Genomic DNA, 23,862 nt, shown 5'->3' with positions numbered 1-23,862 from the left:
TCCACTTTTCCAAATAGATAGGCCCTAGTGGAGGGCTTTCTACTGCTAAGCAGAATCTGTTGAGCAGTTTTCTTTATCTAACCATACTAGTATTCATGCTGGGGGCAGACTGTGAAATCTGACCACAGAACTGAGTCAATAGATTGGGTCAACAAGGAAGAGGAATGGGTGGACAAAGACTGAGGAGGTTAGAAAACCAACGTTGTTTTGGCCAAACTGGTGCTATAAGAATTAGTCTGGCATGATCCATTCTTGGCTTGAGAATGACCCGAGGAATGAGCGGGATCAAGGGGAAAGCATACATCAATGCTGATCCCCAATTCACGTGAAAGATATTGGCTAAGGAATCTGGACTGAGACCTGCTCGAGGGTCAACTTGATTGCACTTCTTGTCGTCTGTCACAATCAGGTCAATAGCAGGAATATCCCATGGTCCTCAGTATACCACTCTTCAGATACCATTTGCGATTCTCGGAGAAATTCCTGCTGGATGATTGACCAAGCGATTCTGGGCCTCTGGTAAACGAGCAGCTGCGGAAATGATGTTCTCTTTGATTCAGAACTGCCAGAACTTTATCATCTCCTGATGATGCTGATTGGAGTGGTTTCCTCCATTTGTTCACATAATTCATTCTGGTGATGTTGTTAGTGAGTACGTGAACTGCTGTGACACAATCTGCACTTGAAATATCTTGCATACATTGTAAATGCCCCGAAGCTCCACAACATTGATATGAAGAGATGCTTCCTGCTCTGTCAATAAACCTTGTATCTTCAATTCCCCCAGATGTGCTGCCCAACCTATTGTGGAAGCATCTGTCACTATGATCCTCTCTAAGGGGATGTGGGGAGAACACAAGCAAAGAGAACACCTTGGTATACTTTGCATTGAACTGTCCACCACTGAAGGGAGTTCAGAACCACTGGATGCACTTGGACCAGCCCATCCAATACCTGACAATTTGGGCAACAGACCAACCTCCACCAGGTTTGAAGAGGACGAATGTGAAATCTTGCATGTGGACCATGTAAGTGCATGCAGCCATATGACTTAACTTCAGGCACACTTAGATGGCAGTAGAAGTGTGAAAGCAGAGAGACAGATACAGGCAACAAATTGCCTGGAATTGCTCATTTGGTAGGAATGCCCTGGATCTTATAGAATCTAGTAGGGCCCCAATGAACTTGATTTTTTGAGTGGTATTAATGTTTAACCTCCCCTCATTTAAAATCAGACTCACATAATTGAAAAGGTGCATTGTTGTTGCCCTGGAATTGAGGGGAATGTTACCTCAGAATTTGATCAAGCTAATTGCATCCATATTGTGTGCATTCAGCCACCCTGAATTAATAAAATAGACCACCACATCGTTAAGGGTTAATTTGGACAAGCCATGCTACTGGAGATAAGGTCAAATACTAGCTGTAGGCATGCAGTTTCTGCTAACCAGAATGGGAGGGGAGAAAAGAGTCAACAAATTGAGACTGAAAGAAAATAAGTGGATGGAGACATTGAGTTTGGGCACCTTTGATACAGAAGCTTATTATGACTAAGATTGTTAGGAATGTTTTGTTAATAAGTAGTTTATTGAAGTTAGGAGAGGTGATGAACCTGTAGGGGTTACTATGAGCAGTGTGTTTTATAAAGGTTAGTTATAAAAAGACAATAGAGTGTACTTTGGAACAGTTCTCTGAGGCTATCCCGAGAGACTTTTTCCTGATGCCATACTCCCTGGCAGGAAAGAGAGTGTAGTGAGTAATTAGCAGCAGGTCAGCAGTAGACAATCTCAGATTCTAGGTAATTATTTGAGATGTTCTAAACCTATTGCTTATGTCTGTGTGCTTAAATTTAATAAATAGTAGTTTTAGATAAGAGCATACTTATTTTATCAATTTTCATCATCCAGAAGCACTGTGTTCCCATTGATTTATTCCTGACACCGCCTAGAGTGAAACAGTTAAGTTGCCACTGCTTTGGTTCTGAAAAGCCTGGGTAACAATGTGAACTGAACATGCAAGAGGACTTGTCTTGACTTGACCCTCACTAATCAATTGTTCAGATACGGAAAGGTGTGAATTGCTCTTTTCCTGAGGTATGCAGTCACTACCACCATGCATTTGACAAAAACACGAGGAGCTGAGGACGGGCCAAGTGGAAGCACAGCATACTGATGTTGACCTGCCGTGACAAGTCTCAGAAACTTCCTATAGCTTGAGAAAATCATTACGTGGAAATAAGCATTTGAAGATCTGGGGCAGCAAACCAGTTGTGAGTTAATGCAAAAAGGATCATTGCTAGAGTGACCATACGGAATCACACGTATTTGATGTATTTGATGTGGAGATCAAGAATTGGCCTCATCCCTCCTTTGGGTTTGGGGACCAGGAAATATTGGGAATAGAATCCCTTTTCCCAGTGATGCAGCAGGACCTCCTTTATAGCTCTCTCTAAGCACGTAGAATTTAGACCAACTGAAGAAACAGTGGCTCACAAAAAGGGTTCTTGAGGAGGGACATGGTAGGAGAGATGCAGAGGAACTGAATGGCATAATCTGAAGGTGCTTAGCACGCATTTGTCAGGGGTTACTGTATCCCAAGCACCACCATAAAAGCAAGACAACCTATTCCCAAACTGAAGAGATGCGGGCACCGAAGTCACAAATGGAATGCTGTCCTGGACCTGAAAGTCAAAATGGCTGCTTACTCAATGGAGGACAATGTGCTGGGCTTGCTAGCTAAAATTAGACACAGAAGGCTTCCTCCTCTGCAATCTATGCCCTTTCCTAGAGGAGTCCTGCTGCTTAACAGGGAAAGATTACTGCCTTAAAAATGGCTGTGAGCAGTACTGTTGCTGCTGACTTCCGTAATTATGCCTCCTTCTGGACAGGGTTTAAACCCCTAGGAAACGAAGTGGCCCAGCAGTCCTTAAACAAAATGTAAAGTCTCATCAGTTCTCTCCAAAAACAAAATGTGACCATTGAAAGGTAAGTCCTTGATACACTACTGAACGTCAGGAACTATGCCAGAATTCTGCAACCATAAGGCCCTTCTCATAGTCACAGCTGATGCCATACAGTAGAACTTCAGTTACAAATACCTCGGGAATGGAGGTTGTTCATAACTCTGAACAAAATGTTATGGTTGTTCTTTTAAAAGTTTACAACTTAACATTGACTTAATACAGCTTTGAAACTTTACTACGCAGAAGAAAAATGCTACTTTTAATCATCTTAATTTAAATGAAATAAGCACCGAAACAGCTTCTTTACCTTGCCAAATTTTTTAAGCTTTCCCTTTACTATTTTTTTTAGTAGTTTACATTTAACACAGTACTGTACTGTATTTGCTTTCTTTTGGTCTCTGCTGCTGCCTGATTGCATACTGCCATTCCAAATGAGATGCTTGGTTGACTGGTCAGTTCATAACTCTGGTGCTCGTAACTCCGAGGTTCTACTGTAATTCTAAAAGAGGTGTCCACCATATCCAGGGCCACTTTCAATGAAGTTTTGGCCACCAGATGGCCCTCTCCAACAAACACCTTAAATTCTTCCCTGGAGGTTTCTGGCTTGAATTTTGAGATAGTGTCTCAATTGATGAAGTCATATCTAGGCCAGGTCTACCATAAAGACTTATATAGGTATAAACTACATCGCTCAGGGGTGTAAAAAATCCACACCCCTGAGTGACAGTGATATCAGCCTAGCACCCAGTGTAGACCGTGCTATGTCAGAGGGAGAGCTTCTCCCATCAACATAGCTATCGCCTCTCGGGGAGGCAGTGTTAGGATATAGATATTCAGGCCTCTCTGCAAAAGCCTGTACTTTAAGAATTTAGGTGTATTCTTATCACTTGGCTAGTTATAGAGGTATAAAAGAATCAAAATCACTGTCTGCCGGTGAAAGGGCCTTCTCTTTCTGTGACAGTCTGAGACCCTGTTCTTAGGCTAAGGCCTTTGGCTAAGCAACAGAGGCAGCCATAAGCTGGGAAGCGAACGATCACATCCTCACATTCCAAACTAGTCACACTGAAATAAGGTGCTATTGGGCTGTTAGGAATACAATCCTGTCCTGATAGTGCCTATCACCTCCAGAGAAAGGGAAGTGCCTAGAAAATGTAAAAGGAAACTTAGTTTGATAGCATCCTGTCTGGCAAGAACTCATTTATCAATAGCCGGGATGTGAAATCCTCACTTCTGTTTTGCCATTATAGTTCCCACTTTGCTATTGTTTATTTGCATGGTCTCTGTCTGGTTCTGTGATTGTTTCTGTCTGCTGTATAATTAATTTTGCTGGGTGTAAACTAATTAAGGTGGTGGGATATAATTGGGTACATAATCATGTTACAATATGTTAGGATTGGTTAGTTAAATTTCAGGAACATGATTGGTTAAGGTATAGCAAAGCAGAACTCAAGTTTTACTATATAGTCTGCAGTCAATCAGGAAGTAGGGGGGTGGAGGGTGGGCATGCGGGTGGGGGAAATGGGAACAGGGAATGGGGGTGGGGAAATTGGAATCATGTTTGGCTAAGGGCAGGAATGGGAACAGGGACACAGGTGTAAGGCTCTGTGGTGTCAGAGCTGGGAAGGGGGACACTAAGAAAGGAAACTGGAATCATGCTTGCTGGAAGTTCACCCCAATAAACATTGAATTGTTTGCACCTTTGGACTTCGGGTATTGTTGCTCTCTGTTCGTGCGAGAAGGACCAGGGAAGTAAGTGGGTGAAGGAATAAGCCCCCTAACAGGCAGATTAACTAAGCCCACCCCAGAAGCTCTCCTGCCAGCCTAGTAACTGCACCTTCACTAAAGCGCTATAGCGGATCAGCCACCCCAGTGCAGCTGCGCTGCTATTTATGAAGACAAGTCCATAGATAACAATGCCTGCTGATTTACAATGCACATATGTAATTATAGTCTTGTAAGTTTCTCACCCTCCATCCCCGGCAAGTCCAGCCTCTTAGATTCTTTGTTCTTGGGGGTGGATTCGTATTTCCTCTGTCATGATTGGTCATTTACTGCTGCTACCATAAGAGAGTTAGGGGCTTGATGGGAGCAGAAGCAGTTGAATCCCTGCATGAGAACATTATAGTGCTTCTCAGAATGCTTTGCTGTAGGTGGTAATGAAGATGGGGTATTCAACAAGGACTTCACAAACTCCAAGAAGGCTTAGTTTACCTGGAGAGCCACCATCCCTGGAGTTGACACCTGGAGAATATCCAGCAACTTGTGTCTTCTCCTGCATGAACTCTGCCTGAATGCCCAAGGCAGAAGCCATACACCTCAGGAAATCCTTAAAATCTCAGGAACAGGTGAGGAAGAGTCACCTGGAGAGGATGAGGAAGAGTGCAGGGCCAATAGAAGCTCCTGTATGAGAGAATCAGTCTGGACCAGTCAGGAGGAATGAACTCAGACTATGCATGTAATAGAGGTGACTCAGGACAAGAAACGGCAGCCAGAATGGGCAACCTTGCCTTGTACTGCATCAAAAAATACGATTTGGCAGACCAAGGACTGTACTAAGGATTCCAAGGAGGCAACTGGGAATAGGGATAAGGCATTGGTGACCAATAGGTACTAGGGCAGGGGCCCCTATCCCTACTGCGAGAACCGTGCCAATCTCTATACAGACAGTGATTTGAGGATGGTCCTGAGGATTTCTGAGAACAGTGCTTCAAAAGGCGAGGGAGAAGTGGAAGATGTCCCCAAACTCTGTCTCGACAAGACCAGCAAGTTGTCCACTGGTAGAGGAGGAGCAATCCCCATCAGGGCAAGCAAATGACCTTCCTCATCCAAAAACCAGTATGGAGATGGCATCAGTACCAAGGATGAACGAGCAGTTGGTGCCTCCAGTACCAAGAGAGGCATCACAATTCCACACAATACTAAAGCAAACGAGGGAGGTACTGCGACACCCTGGCACCTCAATATTCACCGTCATGTAATTAGGATATGTTTTGTACAAAAATATTCCTTGTGAGGTATCATTCTAAAAGTCTTGATCTGCTAGACAGTAATATCTCATCAGATTGTATGTGCTATTGTTGTATGTGAAGTTTTGAAGTTTGGTTATGTATGTGTTACTGAAACATGTTGTGAGGTTGAAAACACCCACACGCGGCCTTTTGAATACAATAGTAAAAAGGCCAAACAATATTAATGGCTTGTTGAGGAAATGCACACAAGCACAAGGATTACCCCAGGAACTGTATACAATAGAAACCTCTCAGAGATAGCACTACACAATGGGAACTGTTTGACACAGGTCACAGCAAAAGAGCTTTCCAGCAAGTGAGAAGATGATATAAAAGGACGACAATGAGATCATGATGGTACCTTACTCCCCCTACAACAACACACCTGGAAACACCTGAGGAATAAAGACTGAACAGGGGCAAGTGATGGTCCCCAGCTAAGGGATTGCTAGCCTTTGTATGAAAACCTGGGAAAGCCAAGGCAGCTTGTACCTTAAGAATCTACTAGCCTGTTTATCACTCAGGGTGAGAATTTGGTAATTCATATCCTACCTATCTAGGGTGTTAAGCTCAGTTTGTGGTTTTGTTTATTTACTAAGGTAATCTGCTTTGATCTGTTTGCTATCACTTATAAATCGCTTAAAATCTATCTTTTGTAATTAATAAACTTGTTTTTGTTTTGCCTAAAACTGGTGTGTGGAAATTATAACTTGGGACAGAAAGCCATCTCTCTCTCCACATTGAGGGAGGGGGCGAATGTTATGAGCTTATGCTGTACAGTTCCTCGTGCAGCGCAAGACCGTATAATTTTAGGTTTACCCTCCAAAGGGGGGGTGCGTACCTTAGGAACTGGGAGGTGTCTTAGCTGAGCCTTCCCATGCAGAGCTGATCTCAGTATCTGTGTGTGTAGCTGCAGCTAGGTGTGTCCCTACCTGTGTGCTGGTGAGACCGGGAGCGTGTCTGCATCTTGTCACACCCTTATAGGGTGAAAAGGGAGCCCAAGCTGGTGGGTCAGGCAGGCTCAGTGGTACCCCAGTTCCAGGCAGCACCCCAGGGGGGGAACCCATCACAGGTACCAATCCCAAAGATATGGTCAGCAGCAAAGACATAGTCGGTGCTGAAGAAAGCATCTGCACCAGTAGTCTGCTTGTTAAGAAAAAGGATGTTGACCGCAACTCTGAACTCCAAGTCTTAGGCAGAGTAGAATACGGTACTGACGAACAAGACATCTCTGCAATCAGACCACATGGTGCTGAGGGCACAGCAGAAGCAGCGTCCCTGGCTGCCGAATGCTCTTGAATTATTGGGGAATCAGGCTAGGAAAGGCAGAGCAGGTCTGACACCGCCTGGTATGCCAATGGCGTACAATCAGTGCCAACACTGACATCATCGGTATTGGACTCAACAGATGACACGGCCAATACTGGAGATGGTAGTACAGTGTCCAACTCATCTCGTTGTGATGCTGGGAATCAGTGAGACAGCCCAGCTCCAACCTGCGTACTGGAGGAATTATAGTGCCAGCCAGCACTCCTCTTAGAAGACGAAGAGAAATCCCTGAGTCCTGGAATGGTCTCGGTCCATCTTGTTGAACCTCTTCCTTGGAGGACTAGAGGAAGGTGAATGAACCCCCTTTCTGTTATGTGAAGCACCAGACTGTGTTGGAAGCAACATGTCATCTCTGAATGAGAGCGCAAGGCTGGACAGTCTGTGGAGATCCCTAGTACCAAGGGGACTGGGGGGGGGACGACTCATGGCCTGCTCTAGAAGGTGCTGCGCTTCAGATGCAAATAGCTTGTCACCAGTGTTCTCTTTTTAAAGGACTTGGCAGATGAACTCCCTTCTTTAGATGTGCCCTTTTCCCAGGCACAACAAACACTGCGCGTGGGGGTAACTAGTGGGGACAGACACCCCACATGACTGACAAGGTTTAACCCTTGGGTTAAACTATGGGTATGTCTACACTGCAAAGAAAAACCCTAGAGCCCTGCAGGGTGGGAGGGTCCCAGAGTTCGGGCTTCAGCCCGAGCCAGAAGTCTATCCAGCAGTGAAAGAGCCCTGCAGCCTGAGTCCCCAGAGCCGGAGTCAACTGGCATGGGCCAGGCATGGGTTTCTCTTTGCTGTGTAGACATACCCTATCCATCTATCCTACCTACTATGACTCAATCTACGCGTACTACTAAACTAACCTATATACAATAAAGGCCCCAAAAAACAGATAGAGTGAGGTAAACTACCATGTCAAATGCTCCGACTCCAGTGGCAGGTGGTGAAAAGGAACTGAGGGGATTTGGGTGGCACCACCCTTAAATAACCCAGGGAAGGGCTAAGGGGCTAGAGTACTGCCCCTACAGGTATCACTAGGCAAAGTTCTCCAGCACACCTGAGTGGAATACACATCTGCAACCACCCTAAAAGGAATGGTTTCAGAGTAGCAGCCGTGTTAGTCTGTATTTGCAAAAAGAACAGGAGGACTTGTGGCACCTTAGAGACTAACCAATTTATTTGAGCTTAAGTTTTCGTGAGCTACAGCTCACTTCATCGGATGCATTCAGTGGAAAATACAGTGGGGAGATTTATATACAAAGAGAACATGAAACAATGGGTGTTACCATACACACTGTAACGAGAGTGATCACTTAAGGTTAGCTATTACCAGCAGGAGAGCAGTAATAGCTCTAAAAAGAATGTGTGTTATAGTTAGGATGGCTTATTCTAGTCCTCATTTTCAGTGGGTTAAGCTTTTGGCACAGAAAGATGACAGTTTTTTGAGATGCTCCTCTCAATCTGAAGATGATTGTTTCCAACTTCTGAAATTCTGTTCACTGATCTAAGCATGAAAAGCTTGTTCAGGCACTTGTTCACTCAATTCAAAGACAGTTTTACTTAACTCTCAGTACAGTCTTCAGTGAGGAATGGAGTATTATGCTACATTTTGAAGTGGTAGTTAAGAAAAAAGGCACTCTGCATGCTGTTTCCTTATGATGCAGCAAGTGAAGTTTTATGTGTGCATATAGAAAGTGAATATCTGCATATTCCAGATAAATGCCTCTGTACTAATTTAAATTAGGGTTGGTGACCAGTAACTAAGTCACTGTGGTTACACGTGGTTAAGCAAGAAGGATTTGGCCAGATGTGTTGAAAATGCACAGGAGTATCTGAACCAGACAACTTCTCCAAAACATTTCAGAATTCCATGAGTTTTTGAAAAAGCATGATTACACTGTACATTTGATCACATAAAAACTAGCTGAACATGCCAATTCTGTAGCTACATGCGTTTAAAACCATCTCAGTCAAGTATCTTGCAGATACCAGTTAAAAGCCACACAACAGTATGACACTCAAATAGATATTAACTAAGACTCCCAAAAAGCCTAATAGGCTTGGCCCAAAACAAAAAATTAGGCCCATTTAGTTTTAAAAGCATACATGCAGTTTTGTTCACAAATTCTATGCAAAAACACCTGATGTGCATGCACAAGTCTAGGATTTTTGCAGAATACTTTTGCATGCAACCCAACTTGCCTAAAAAACTACTGATGTGCATATAAAGCTCATGTAAGGGTGCATGTGCTCGTCTATAAAAGCATAAGGCCCAAAACTATAAACTATATATACCAATTCTGAGAAACTGTTTTGGAAGCATATATATATATATATATATATATATATATATTTCCCACTAAAGACCCTATTCCATACAAAGTTCCCATGTCTACTTAAATACATCTCAAGACAATATTTATGGTAACAAACTGATCAGAGTAGCAAGGGCAGTGGTCTTTTAAAGAAGAATACTAAAATTGGATTAATATTGCTCACATTGAATATTTAAAGTCTGGTTGTAAGCAGAAAGTTCTGAAACTTCCCAATGTGAAGAGTTAAGACTAAATATATTAATAAGAAAATTAAAAAGCAATGCAACAGTAGTTACAAAGTAACCTGCAAGTTGCAAGCAGACCAGTGAAGACATGAGTCAAAGCAGTGGTTGCTATTTCAGCTACAGCACCTATGTAGTACAGTTGCTTCTCGTAGACACTCCTGAATCTGTTAATACGCTTTGTTCAATTTTCATATTTACAAATATCAAGTAACATACCTCTACATTCTCAGCTTTGACCTCTTTCTGCTGTTTTCCTCTACTTGTTGACTTTTTTTGTTGTTGGTTACCTAAGGCTGAACAGATTCCATGCCAATTAAAACAGATAGCTTATTTATACAACATCTTTCATCAGAAGGTTTCAAATTATTATAGAAGTATGAAAACAAAAAAAATAATGGCATGTCACAGTGGTTACAGACAAGGAGTAGTTAAAGAAAAGTTGTACTGTTTATACAAAAAGATGCTCTAGGATTTAGCAGCATGACAAGACCCATGCTACTCAGAACTGATATCAATTTTCCCCCCCCTCCAGAACACAAGATGTTAGTCTTTAAAAGGATTTTTAGCTCCCCATGGGGCTAATACCGAAATATCTAAGGAATTATACTATTCCAGCTTCCCCCAGATAAAACGACAGAACACTCAAAATAAACACTGCAGTATTTCCTTAAAGATTGAAGTGACATTGTCAAATATTTTTGAGTCCAGAATTTGTTTTACTTTCCTCTTGCCACGTGGACATACTAGGATTAAAAGTCATGCATGATTACTTGATGTTTGCCATCCATATGATCACAACAGTGGTAGTGGCCTGTTTAATTCAGGGGGTACTTCCATGCATAATGGGCAGTGTGAAAGAAAGTGTTACATTCTGACAGCTATCTTGAGGACAAGAAGGGATAACATTATTAAACATTTCTCTCTCAGAGCCTCAAAGATTGGGGTCCCACTGTTCTGGGCAACATACAAACACCGATGGAGAGCAGCCCCTACCTCGGACAATGTATTTCTTTTGATTTCTGTTACTAGACAGAGATAATTTATAACATAAATATTTTAATGGTGATACAACCAACTAGCAGGACTTTAAGCCAGATAAGAAAAAGCACAGATGTGCCAGCCTTTAATTAACATAAGGTATAAATACTTCCATATTACTGTATTTCCCCCAACTCTCTCTAATGTTGACTTTTGCATATTGAGTTAAACATTGAAATAGAGGCTGAAGTTACAAGGCCTTCTTTCACAGGAGAAATTACTGATTTCAACATTTAGACCCTTCCTTTCTATGTCAGTTTGATACTAAGTTTTCTGTGCCACCTCTGAACACTAAGTCTTAGCTGTACAAGCTGAAACAGTTTTTCTATGAACACCAAGAATATAGGAGTCTTACTGCTTCACTTACTCATGGTCGTAGCTGGCTTTGACATCTGTTTGGTCAGAGTAGAGGAGGTTGATCTGGTGACTCTTACATTTGAGGGTGTAGGGAGTTCAGGTTGCACCACCACTGCAAGGAATATCATAATTCCTAAGGCTATTTCACCATAACTTGCAAGGAGGCAACATTAAAACAATATTATCAATCAATTTAGGTCCAAAGTTCTGGTTTCATAAAAGCCAGCGGTAAATGCTTTGGCATCAGCACCAGATGGCAGGTCGCCAGATTTTTCTCTATGCTAATGCAGTTAGCGCTCCCAGAGCACTGAGGGCAGAGATTAATCCTGGCATCAGGACAGTGCTTTGAGTTGCCAAAGACCGCACAAAACCTCAGAATGTATTATGGCAGTGTTTAGAGACCCTAATGGAGATCAAAGCCCATTGCACTAGACACAGTACATATGCACAGTAAGAGTCCCTGGTCCCGAAAGCTTGCAATACAAATAGACCAGACCAAAAAAAGTGAATATCATCCTCATTTTACAGACAAGGACTTGACAAAGAGTGACTTGCCCAGGCTCACACAGGAAGTACATGGCAGAGCTCAGAATTAAACCCAGACCTCCCAAGTCCCAAACTTGTGCCTTAACCACAAAGCCATCTTTCCTCTAAGAATAAGTCTTTGAATACAGTTTTCAGGCAAAAAGCTTTAGCCTAGGATCTGAGTAGATAAAAGTTATTGATTTATTAAAAAATAAATCATATGCTTTTTAACAAAAATAAATCTGTTTACAATTAAATTTATGACAAGCTAGGCTAAGGCCTATATTTACTATCACCTATTAAAACCATTGAAAAAAATTAAAAATATGCTGAGTCTACTTGCCCTTTCTACTACACACTAAGTAACAAGTTAAAGGCTGCTTTTTATAAGCAAAAACATGGTAACTTTTGAGGTCAAGCTTTAAAATAAACTACATAATATTTGTCATATACTGCATCAAGTATCTATATCATTTTCCATCTTTATAATGGAGTCAATGTTAGTATTTTGTTTTTCCCAAACAGTACTCCTCCCCTCATTGTACAGAAAAGCTTATTAGGAATTTTTAGTTTCACTTTTTTTCCTTCTTATGTATCCAACACAGTACAGTAGTTTTACTTAATGAAAAACAATATTCAAATGCTGTTTGTGCATTTAGTTGAACTACAATTTCTAAATGCAGCTTGACAACTGACTTTTTACTCAGATTGTTATCTCGTAAATTATGAGCCTTTTAAGAAAATAACTAAAGTACTAACAGAAAACATAACTAAAACCAATTATTTAAATTAAGGTTTGCTACTTGCTGATTTAAATAATTAAAATCAGTGATTTAAAACAATCCATGCTGGAAACTACTCAGATTTTTAAGTGAGTTTGAAAATTATAGACAAATTATCTAAGGTATTTAAGGCACCTATATCTCAGTGATATTTAAGGACCAGTGCCTACTCTGAAATCACCCTCTCTAGAAACATGTTGCAAGTATATGGAGCCATCACACAGGAAGTCCAATAACTAGACAGATACTGCTGGCAAGAACCATTTCTTAACGTATGTGGCTGCTTAGGGTCACATTATATCACTGACCAATGCAACCAGTACCAAATACAGCCACATTCATCTAATTGCCCTAATATCTCACACGGGGCATGAACTCCTGCCTCCAGCATGCAAGGCAAATTGTTTAATCTGTAAGCCATTTAGCCTGCTCTCTTCAGAGCCATTTTTCAATGTGTTGAGCCACTTTAGGAACTTCAGTTTGAACAAACTCATTCACACATTATAACATTATCCTTTTCAGAAAAGGACTACACTTTGTGTGGGACACTTGCAAAACATGGTCTCTACATTAACATCTGTATTCTCTAAAGATTTTCTGTTTCAATGACAAGATGTTCTATGGACAGATTTTTTTGTCCACACTACTTAATAAAACCACCTATATTTGCACATTATCTTGGTTTGAGCAGCTTTTTTGGTAAAAATTTCACTCTTTTTTTACTAGTCTAATTTGCAACCTACTCTGGACTGGATAACAGCAACCTGGCTGTATTAAAGCCTTTTGCCAAATCTATACTGAAGTTAGTGGTGGTGAGCATATTTTGCACACCGATTGTTCACAATAATTAGAACTTCCAGCTTTGCTCCAAAACTATGAAGGCAAACTATGATTTGGGTAAAGATGCACTAACTATACAATGGAGCCACAACATAGGGCAAGAGAAGGTATAATAGGGACATAGGGAAAGAGAATGAAACCCTGGAGGCATGAAAACATGCAGCAAGCTACAGCCAGTGTCAAATTATAAAACAGTCTTAGTCTGAAATCCTTCTCAAGGCACAACCAAAGAAAGAAAATGGTCAAAGGATATCAAAAGAGAGGGGCTTGGATGCTGGAGTGCTTTGCATGAGATCAGGCATGGCTGAAGTCTGTCCGATGGGCACTACTTCACTGACTGTGGTTAGGGGAAAAAAATCTAACCTTTGAACACAGAGATGGCATAGGTACTACTGGTCTGGAGAGGGTGCACACCTACAGGTGACTCAGTTAAAACATCAAGACCTAGGGGAAATCCTGCCTGGGTTGTGCTGGAAGTGTGGACTTAAATGGAAATCAGGTGGACTAGTTATTTTTGGAGCACAGGCTTTTACAAAGTGTATAAGCAATGTTTTTCATTAGTTTTAACAGGACAATTTGAAAATAACATCCCCTGTAGTATTCATAAAGTGAAACTGAGCAGTCCATTTTGCTCAAGCAGAGGGAATTGTAAAAAAACAACACAATGCAAATAGGAAAAAAGTAAATTAGACTGAAAATTCACTTTTTCATGGCTAGTAGTATGCTAGGCAATCCATGTCCCAGTGCTATGACCTTTTAACCCAGTGTCCACTTTCACATGCCAAACCATTTTACATTCCTACCTTTCTTTTTTTCAGTCACTTTGTCTGCACATGTCTGTCTGCATCCGCTTTGGGTAGGGCGCACACTATGCCCATTGATAGCGTGGTCAGCATAGATCTACAAAGAAGGTATGTTTTGTGAAACTTCACCTTTCTAAAAATAAGGAAGACTAATTCTTTCCCCTTCTTTCATATTTCCTTTGTACCTCTTCTAGAAAGTCCTGATTAGTGTCACACTGATTTTAAGTGTTTAAAATGAGAGATTAAGGGAACCAAAACAGCTCATTTTTGACACTTCTCTCAATTTTACATTATACTTCTGACCCTTTCTCAGTTGGATGGGTAAAGAGTGAAGCGAGTCCTTGAACTGGGTTTCTAAATTACTTTGGAAGTGGGTACTGATTTCTGCTGGACCTTTATGCACATGTAATGCAAGTTAGATGCCAATTCTCAGAAAACTTAGTACATGAAGTGAAAGTTATTAGTAGAGATCCTTCAAATGTAAGTTCACATTATGTAAGACAAGATTGCTAGAGAGTCAAAGTGTGACCTCTTTCAAAGATTATTTCAAATTAATTTGCCCCCAAAAGTATATAGCTGGTGCCCCAAAAAAGGTAGATAGTCCAAATACAACATTCAATTAAACCAACAGCAAGACAGTATTATAATGTTTCACCCTTGTAGAGATGTTCACAGCAGAGAAAGTTAGTCATGAAAGATGTCAGAACTAACTGCATCTGAAATGCACAAAGTACTCTAGGCCGTAAAGAAGCAAGTCATAACGAAGCAGAACATGGGGTCAAATAAACAGCACATAGTATAATTTAGAGAGTTTAGCCCTTGATTAAAGTATTAAGTGATAATCAAGTTAGGCATGAAAGGTGCAAGACAAAAACAACTCTGAACTCATTCTTGCTGACAAAATAAAATGGAACTGGGCCTGGACCCATCACTCCAAAGGTCCAAAGTGCTGCAGTGGGATACTTGCGTACAGTCAGTCTTTAAAAATTCTTAAACAGGGTTCTCATTTCAGATTTGGGTAAAGATGCTCAGTTGACACATTTGCTAGTTTCATCACTGAAAATTATCAAAGCAATATGCAGAATAAAGAAAGGAATGGTTAGCATTCTAAGCATCAGATTTGCTATTTTAGACTCCCTAGAGCCCAGCTAGAATCTAGACCTATGGCTAATTCAGTCTCTCATCCTTAGAAGATTAAATGAGTAGTATGCAATGTAACGTGTGAGGACCTTTTAAATGAGACATTAAAAACCAAGAGATCTTGTTCCACTGTATAAGAACATAAAAATCCATGGCCTGTTTTGTAGAAGTAAACACCTACGGTGCACCTAGTGTTCAGGGTGGTCCTCAACCCATTTATGCTATGAAGCCAGAAAGTAACATAGAATGAGAAAATACAGGTTAGGAAAGGTTATTTATCTTCAAAGATCTGTATACAAGGCTCATCATAGTTCACCAATTCTCCAAGCCAAAGTAATGGCTAGTGAATAACTTGGTAGGAGGAGGAATTTAAAACATGGGAAGATGAACGGAGCAGAAAGAAGTTGGAGAGACAAGGTGGGTGAGGTAGTATCTTTTATTGGACCAACTTTTGTTGAGAGAGACAAACTCTTGAGCCACAGGTCTGTGGCTTCAGGTCTGTGATGAAGAGCTCTGTGTGGCTCAAAAGCTTCTCTGTCTTGCCAACAGAAGTTGGTTCAATAAAGAGATTACCTAACCCACCTTGTCTCTCTCTAATATCCTGGGATTGATATGCCACAACTACACAGCATACAGAAAGAAAATCCTACATATTTGTAAGCTACGTTATTTGTTAGTACAGCAGTTTTCAAAAAATTTTCCATAGTGAGAACCAGATATTGGATTGTCTCATGAACCACCTTTCCTTTGTGATCACATATCATCCGTGGGCTAAGTAGAGCAATTGTTTTCTATGAAAAAATAATATTAAGAAAGTACTTTTGATTTATACAGAACTAAGCTAGTTTTCTTTAGTGCAATATAGCAGGTGGAAACAAGAACAGGCAGCACCATGTGATCAGTCAGCTCCTTGGGACTATAAGCAAGTGCTTTTACCCTTATCTGTAAAGCTTCTTTACAATAGTTAGAACTGTCAGCTCGGCAGTAAAGTTTTGAATGTAAGTACACATGACCCAAAACTAGGGATTTTAAAGGAATTACAACATTCACAGTTATTACGCACATCTAATTCTCTCAATTTGTAAACGAGAAAACAGAAGACAAACCATGGACTGCTGAGATCTAGCCGACATAACAGTTTGTTCCGAGTGGCTCTTTGTCTTTGATCTTGTAATCCTTGCAGAAGAAGTAGGAGCAGCCTAGACCCATCCCCAAAGAAACAGAAGTTAGCATATTCCTTTCCCCTCTCCCCAGTTGCAGCAATTAAGAAGACAAGGCTTTGACATAATAAGGACAGGTGTATACAGTAACTCCTCACCTAAAGTCGCCCCGGTTAACGTTGTTACATTGCTTATCAATTATAGAACATGCTCCTTTAAAGTTGCACAATGCTCCCTTATAATGTTGTTTGGCAGCCGCCTGCTTTGTCCACTGCTTGCAGAAAGAGCAGCCCATTGGAATTAGCTGATGGGGGCTTGGAACCAGGATGGACCGGCGCCCCCCTGTCAGCTTCCCGCACCCCTAAATCCTCTGTATGGCAGCCGCTTAGCAGGCTATCAGTTGCTGGCAGTTCAGCTGTCCCTCCCCCCACTGCCATGTACTGCTCCTGCCCTCTGTCTTGGAGCTACTCCCAGAAGCCTCCTGCTTGCTGTGTGTGCGCGTGCGCACGCTAATGTCAGGATGTCCCCCTTCCCCCTCCCCACCACTTACCCCATCTCCATAGAGCGCGGGGGGGGGTGAGGGAGGAGAGACAGGGGACAGGACCACACGACTTTCTGGCAGCAGCAGCTGTCAACTTGCTGATCTACTTAAAAAGGCGATGTACTTAGAGTGGTGTCAGCGTTCTTAAAGGGGCAATGTGCATCTCTCTCACACACAGGGTGCGTATCTCTCGGTCTGCCATGCTGTCTCCCTTCCCTCCATTTATGCTGCCTTGTAGAGTGTGAGGCTACATTAACAACGTGTTAACCCTTGAGGGCTCAGTCGAGTGCTAGTTCATCATTTAGCCAGTAAGGCATTCTCTGGGAAATATCTCACACTCTTCCACCCTCTGACTTCACCACCTCAACCAAGCTTCACAATCATCATTGCTATGTATAATATTAAATTGTTTATTTAAAACTTATACTCTGTGTATATATACACACACATATATACACACACACACTATAGTCTTTCGTCCGGTGAAAAAAATTTCCCTGGGACCTAACCCCCACCCCCCATTTACATTAATTCTTATGGGGAAATTGGATTTGCTTAACATCGTTTCACTTAAAGACGCATTTTTCAGAAACATAACTACAATGTTAAGCAAGGAGTTACTATACTACAAAGATTTGCCTGTAGTGCTATGCTAGTTAATCACACCCCTGAGAGCACTATGTAACCACCACCCCCATGTAGATGCAGCTTATACTAGCAAGAGAATCCTTTTGCATTACAGCTTATGTTGTTTGGGGACATGGTTTAAACTATACCAGCAAAAGTAATTCTTTTGTCAGTATATGCCTCCACTCCACTGTAGGGCAGACTAGCTCTAGGTGCTTCTGTCCTAGTTCAAGAATGTAAATTTATACACCATAGAAATCTATTCCACTTTGCTTATAAAAAAGAAGGCAAATCACTACTGGTATAACATTGACTCTATTAGTGTTACACCAGTGATGAAGGTTTCAGAGTAGCAGCCGTGTTAGTCTGTATTTGCAAAAAAAAAAAAGGAGGACTTGTGGCACCTTAGAGACTAACAAATTTAATCTGAGCCCAAGCTTTCGTGAGCTACAGCTCACTTCATCGGATGCTTATGCTCAAATAAATTTGTTAGTCTCTAAGGTGCCACAAGTCCTCCTTTTCTTTTTACCAGTGATGAAGTTAGTCCTCAGTTTTTGACTTAGTAAAAATGTTATGTACAATTTCTATTAATTTCTTACTGTATGATAAAACAATGAAAAAAAACACATATAAAGCATTATTTAACATGTGCCATTGAAGACCAGTACAAATTTTACTCTTCATTACCTTGTCCTTTGGCTTGACTATCACTGGGTTCTGTGGTACAAATGGAAGAAAGCCAGGTGCATTAGGTCTGTAAAGTCCAACTTTAAACACTCCCCGTTTAGCTTTCTCTCTTTGTTGTTTTAGTTTTCGAAGTTCTTTTTCCTCTTTGTAGCGCTGGAGCATTTCCTTGCGCTCATTTTCACTTTTATTGATGGCTCCTTTTGTAGTTTGTTCTATGAAAAGACAGAAATGGACATTTTACAAAATTCTGAAGATACTTTACTCTCTCAAATTTTGTTACAGTATAACATGACCAGAATACTAATGTTGCCTGGAAGGTTACATAAGTCATTGGATAAATATTTAGAATTCTCCTGTTTAAGACACAAGAGGATGATGCTGAATTGCAACAGAAAGTTGCCCTCACTGTTTACTTTGAGATTATGCCTGCATTACAAGTTTCAGCTAAGGGTTTTTTGTCGATTATTATTATTATTATTTATTGTGTATTAGTGCTAGGAGCCCTGGTCATGGACCAGGGCCCCAGTTGTGCTTGGCACTGTACAAACATGAAAGAAAAAGACAATCCCTGCCCCAAAGAACTTACAATCTAAATATAAGACAAGAGAAAACAGATGGGTACAGATAGCATAAAAGTGAAACTTGTATCCATCCAGTGGAATTCAGGTGCAACCCTAAGGCAAATGAGGAACAAACCACAGAATCTGTACATCTCATAGCAAGTCAGACTAAAAGAAGTGAAAGCAGCCAAAAAACTGCAATGTTTTATAATTGAGGAGAACAAATCAGAGAGTGATTATGTGAGAGATTAAATACTTATGCAAACTTGAAAAAAAAAGACACTCATCTGAAAAGTTTGTACTTATTGATGTAAGTATCACCTACGATGACTGAATGAAAGATATTTTTGTTTTTCAGTTTACTTTGTGCCTTGTGCAAGTCAGTTTCACCGTTTGTTCTATATAGTCACTTTCTCCCTGGTTAAAAAGACCCTTAAGAACATCAGAGCAGCAAGTCACAATTTTTAAAGGTATTTATTAGAATGTCTTATTTTTTTTATTTAAATACTCTTTCAACAAGTTCAGACGGATAATACTGCTTTATGAGAGGGTCGGGGGCTGCTCCATACAGCTCCTGGAAGCTGCAGCACGGGCCCGCTCCGGCGCTCCAGATGGGAAGCAGGGTTGGGGGCCGCTCCACGTGGCTCCTGGAAGCAGCGGCATGGCCCCTCTCTGGATCCTACACGTAGGGGCAGCTATGGGGCTCCACTCTGCATGCTGCCCCTGCCCCAAGCGCCGTCCCCGCAGCTCCCATTGGCTGGGAACCTGCCTGCAGATGGGGCAGCGTGCAGAGCCACCTGGCCGCACAGGAGCTGGAGAAGGGACATGCTGCTGCTTCCGGGAGCCACTTGAGGTAAGTGCCGCCCAGAGCCTGTACCCCTGAGCCTCTCTCTGCGCCCCAACCCCCTGCCCCAGGTCTGATCCCCCTCCTGCCCTCCAAATCCCTCGATCCACCCTCCTGCACCCCTCATCCCCAGCCCCACCCCAGAGCCTGCACCCCCAGCCAGAGCCCTTACTCCCCCCACCCCGGAACCCTGCTCCTCCGCCCCAGGCCAGAGCCCCATCCTGCACCCTGAACTCCTCATTTCTGGCCCCACTCCGGAGCCCGCACCCCAACCCTAATTTTGTGAGCATTCATGGCCCGCCATACAATTTCTATTCCCAGATGTGGCCCTCGGGCCAAAAAGTTTGCCCACCCCTGACCTACAGAGTCGTTGCCTATGGCTGCAATATGCTATACCTTCCTGGAATCTGTTTTGTTACAGGGCTTTGCAGCTCCGGAACAGTGGAGCTGCAGGTTTTTGCCTGGAGCTGGAGAGGAGCCGGAGCACAGCTCCAAAGCCCTGGTTTTGTATCCGAGTTCCTGCATGTCTGCAGCAGTGCACTTAACACAGTATCTTCATATCTCCTCCCCTTTGTTCTCCTGCTTGGGACTTTTCCACTTTGCTTCCCTGCAGAGATGGAGAAAGTAACTTGCTCTTGGCTGCTAGTCATTAGGAGTTAATGGTCCAGTTGCTGGGTCTGCCATTCACATGTGTTAATTCCAGCCAGTTCTTGTTAAGATACCTTGTTCCAAACCAGGCCCTTTTGTCTATGGTACATCTACGCTGCAATAAAACATGGCAGCCATAGCTGCGGCTGGCCAGTGTCAGCTGACTTGGGCTCAGATTGTGGTGACTAAAAATTAAAGCAGACATTTGGGCTGGAACCTGGACCCAAATCCATGAGAGAGAGGGTGGTTCCAAACATATACACTTAAATTTTCAGCCCCACAACCCAAGCTCTATGAGCCCGAGTCTATTGATCTAAGCCAGAGGTGGGCCACATCCGGCCCGCGGGACCGTCCTGCTCGGCCCTTGAGCACCCGGCTGTGGAGGCTAGACCCTGGCCCCTCCCCCGCTGTCCCCCCTCCCCCACAGTTACACTGCCATGCTGGCAGCGCTCTGGCCTGCCACTCCTGTCGGGCAGGACGGCAGCGTGGCTGGCTCTGGCATGGTAAGGGGCAGGGAGGTTGGATAAGGGGCAGGGGATCCCAAGGGGAAGTTGGATATGCGTAGGAGTCCCGGGGGGCCTGTCAGGGACCAGGGGTGTGGACAGGGGTTGTGGCAGTCAGGGACAGGGAGTGGGAAGAGGGGGGGTTGGCTAGGGGGTGGGGTTCTGGTGGGCGGCTAGGGGTGGGGGTGGGGTCCTGGGAGGGGGTAGTCAGGGGTCAAGGAGCAGAGTGGGTTGGATAGGTTGGGTGTTCTGAGGGGGGTAGGAAACGGGAGGGGATGGATAGGGGGCGGGGGCCAGGATGTTTGAGGAGGCACAGCCTTCCCTACCCAGCCCTCCATACAGTTGCGCAACTCGAACGTGGCCCTCGGGCCAAAAAGTTTGCCCACCCCTGATCTAAACTCTGAGACTCAGTGCCACATATTTTTTTATTGCAGTGTAGATGTACCCTCTGTGACATCCAGCTGTATGTCCAGAGCAGAAATCAACTGTACAGTAAGGGCTTGTCTATACTACTGAGCCTTTGCCAGTATAGCTATGCCAGCAGCAGCCCCAGAAGCATTCTGTTGACTCAGTTCAGTCTAAACCAGGAATTCTGCCAGCATAGCTATGTCAGCCTGCTGTGAGTGATTCTTTTCCACACTCTTAACCAGCACCACTTTGTAGTAGAGGTGCAAATATCACCACTCAGTGGGTAAACTGAGTCACCCATCCTGTCAATAAAAAGAATACCAAAACATTCCTGCATTCTCCACAGCATTTTACAGACATTAGTATGTGTTATAAGCACATTGGAAGGTGTTATAGGTGGTTGTAAGCCAGAGATATGAGCAAATGATTGAGCTGCTGGCTAGACAATTTATAGCGGTCATTATTTATTAAAACATCTACTAATTGTAGACAGCTTATAAATGGAATCAATAAAATGTGCCCACAATAAGATATGCATGAAATCCAAAGCAGGTTGAAGAATGAACTATGATCACTGAAATGGGGGAAAAAAGGGAAGAACTGTATATTAGTCTTTTATCTATTAATCCAATTAATAGTTAGTAGAACTGGACTGGTAGCCAAAGGACTCAAATCTCCCATTATCCAATTTATAATGCTCACCTCCACACACAGTTAAATCCCTATGACTGCAAATACAGCTTCTTTAGCCATAAAACCAGCTTAAAGAAATTTAAGAAATATTTTAATGCTGAACAGTACTATAAGCTTTTACTCACTCCGTTTAGCTGTGGTCTTTTCCTGAGAGCGCACTTCATTTGTCTCGTCCAGCTTAGGAAGTCCCCTGTCTTTCGATAACTGGACATTGACATCTGCCAGTCCAAACTGTCTGCTCCTTTCAAATTGCTTGTGTCTGTTCTCCTTTTGAATCAGAGACTTCCTGCGTGCAACTTTTGTTCTAAGCGTTTCTGTGCTCAGATCCTTTCTATATCGATTGGCAAACTGGGATGTAGCAGCCATCTTAACTATCCTAGAACAAGTTTATAAGGAATTAGGAAATAAGACAAATGATCAAGTTCTGTTACAAGTTTATTGTAATTTTACATTAAAGCATTTTCAAATACCCACTGAAAGCTTCCAAGTATCTAATTTTTGTTAGAATTTGAGTAATGGCTCTTCACTACAGCCATATGCATCAGACATTAGAACTACTTTTAACCAGTAGATCCTAAGCCACTGGCATCCTACTGTTCTGGTAGGGTAGGCTTTTGCCACCGGACTGGTACTTGCCTGGCTACCCTTACTGGGTGGCGTCCTATACAACCACACCCATTCACGCTAAGGAATCATACAAGTAAACCAAAACACTGTAGAAGCTACTTAGAAGCCATAAGGTCATTGACAATTTAGATTATGAACTTGTTGGGGCAGGGACCTTGTGTGTTGTGAGAGTTCCTAGCACAGTGGGGCCAGGACAGTTGATTGGGGCCCATAAATGCTACTGCAATACAACTAACTAACCACCATCACTGTAGAGAGACAAAGTGGGCAAGGTAATCTCTTTTATTTGACCAACTTCTGTTGGAGAAAGAGACAAACTTTGGAGCTACAGAGATCTTCAGGTCTGGAAAAGGTAATCAGAGCGTCAGGGCTAAATACAAGGACAAACTGTTTAGCATAAGGGGTAAACACGTTCCAGGAGACCTTTAAGATGAAGCAGGCAACTCACATCTCTGCAGTTACAGAGCAAAGGATAGTTAGCCCGGGCCTAGGCTAGAGGATTAGGTCGGTTTGACTACGACCCGTCAGAACCGCTCCCCGGCTCTGCAACGCTGGAGTTAGGGGTCCCCCTGCCCGGTAACCCGGGTCACCTCCCTTCTTGCAGGGTAGCTCCACGCCCCCCCCCACCAGGTGCTGGAGGCCCCCCCCGGGCGTTAACGGCTTCGCTCCGCGCTGGATTTTGCGCCCCCCTCCCCCTCCCCGGAGGCGCTCCTCTGCAGTGAAACCCGGGGGCGGAGGGGGGGGGCACTGCCAGGGAACAGAGCCCGTCTCGCGCCGCCGCTGGGGCCGGGCCCACGGGAGGGGGGGGGGGGCCTGGCTCCCGCCCTTCATACCTGTGCCGGGCCCAGAGAGAGACCCCAACTCCCCAGCGCGGTCACGACCCGGCGGCGCGCGCATCAACCTCCCCTTCCGCGGGCCCCGGCTCAATTCAAACCTCACCCCCCACACCTCATTGGCGGAGCCCAGCCCGCCGGCGGCCGCTCATTGGACACCGCGAGCTCTGTGCCTGCCGCTCACTGGCTGTCGTGCGCCTCGCCCCCTGGGGCGGTCATTGGTTAGCGGGCGCGTTCCCGCCGCCGAAGCCCTTGCTGGGGCTGGCCGGGAGCGGCCTGTGATTGGTCGCGCCGCGGGGCCGTGGGGAGGGGGAAAGGTCTGTGTGAGCAGCGCCCCCTGCCGCCGCTGCCGGGAGCTGTGAGGGGCGTTGCCGGGGCGGGGCAGCGTCA

The 23,862-nt window shown here is 43.4% G+C and overlaps 1 protein-coding gene and 1 non-coding gene across 5 annotated transcripts in view; both read right to left on the bottom strand.

Annotated features, from left to right (window-relative positions):
* DLGAP5 (DLG associated protein 5) overlaps nt 1-23,563 on the bottom strand; it is a 47,379-nt gene extending 23,816 nt beyond the window's left edge. For 3 of the 4 annotated variants that reach the window (XM_073350056.2, XM_073350057.2, XM_073350058.2), the window contains exons 1-7: nt 23,473-23,563; nt 22,138-22,388; nt 18,357-18,568; nt 16,448-16,540; nt 14,202-14,298; nt 11,262-11,363; nt 10,073-10,149 (exon numbers count right to left, since the gene is read on the bottom strand). In XM_073350056.2, coding sequence (XP_073206157.1) covers nt 10,073-10,149; nt 11,262-11,363; nt 14,202-14,298; nt 16,448-16,540; nt 18,357-18,568; nt 22,138-22,378 — 822 coding nt within the window. In that variant the 5' untranslated portion in view covers nt 22,379-22,388; nt 23,473-23,563. Of the gene's footprint in view, nt 1-10,072; nt 10,150-11,261; nt 11,364-14,201; nt 14,299-16,447; nt 16,541-16,659; nt 16,943-18,356; nt 18,569-22,137; nt 22,389-23,472 lie in introns of those variants that run through there. The other variant, XM_073350059.2, reaches the window with a different exon arrangement.
* LOC140913963 (small Cajal body-specific RNA 14) lies at nt 12,761-12,894 on the bottom strand. Its single transcript, XR_012159724.1, has one exon.
* Nucleotides 23,564-23,862: the final 299 nt, after the last annotated feature.

Source organism: Lepidochelys kempii, chromosome 6 (genome assembly GCF_965140285.1).
Source record: "Lepidochelys kempii isolate rLepKem1 chromosome 6, rLepKem1.hap1, whole genome shotgun sequence".
Classification (NCBI taxonomy): Eukaryota; Metazoa; Chordata; order Testudines; family Cheloniidae; genus Lepidochelys; species Lepidochelys kempii.
The sequence above is the reverse complement of the archived record's forward strand: the minus strand, read 5'-3'. Positions and strand labels throughout refer to the sequence as shown.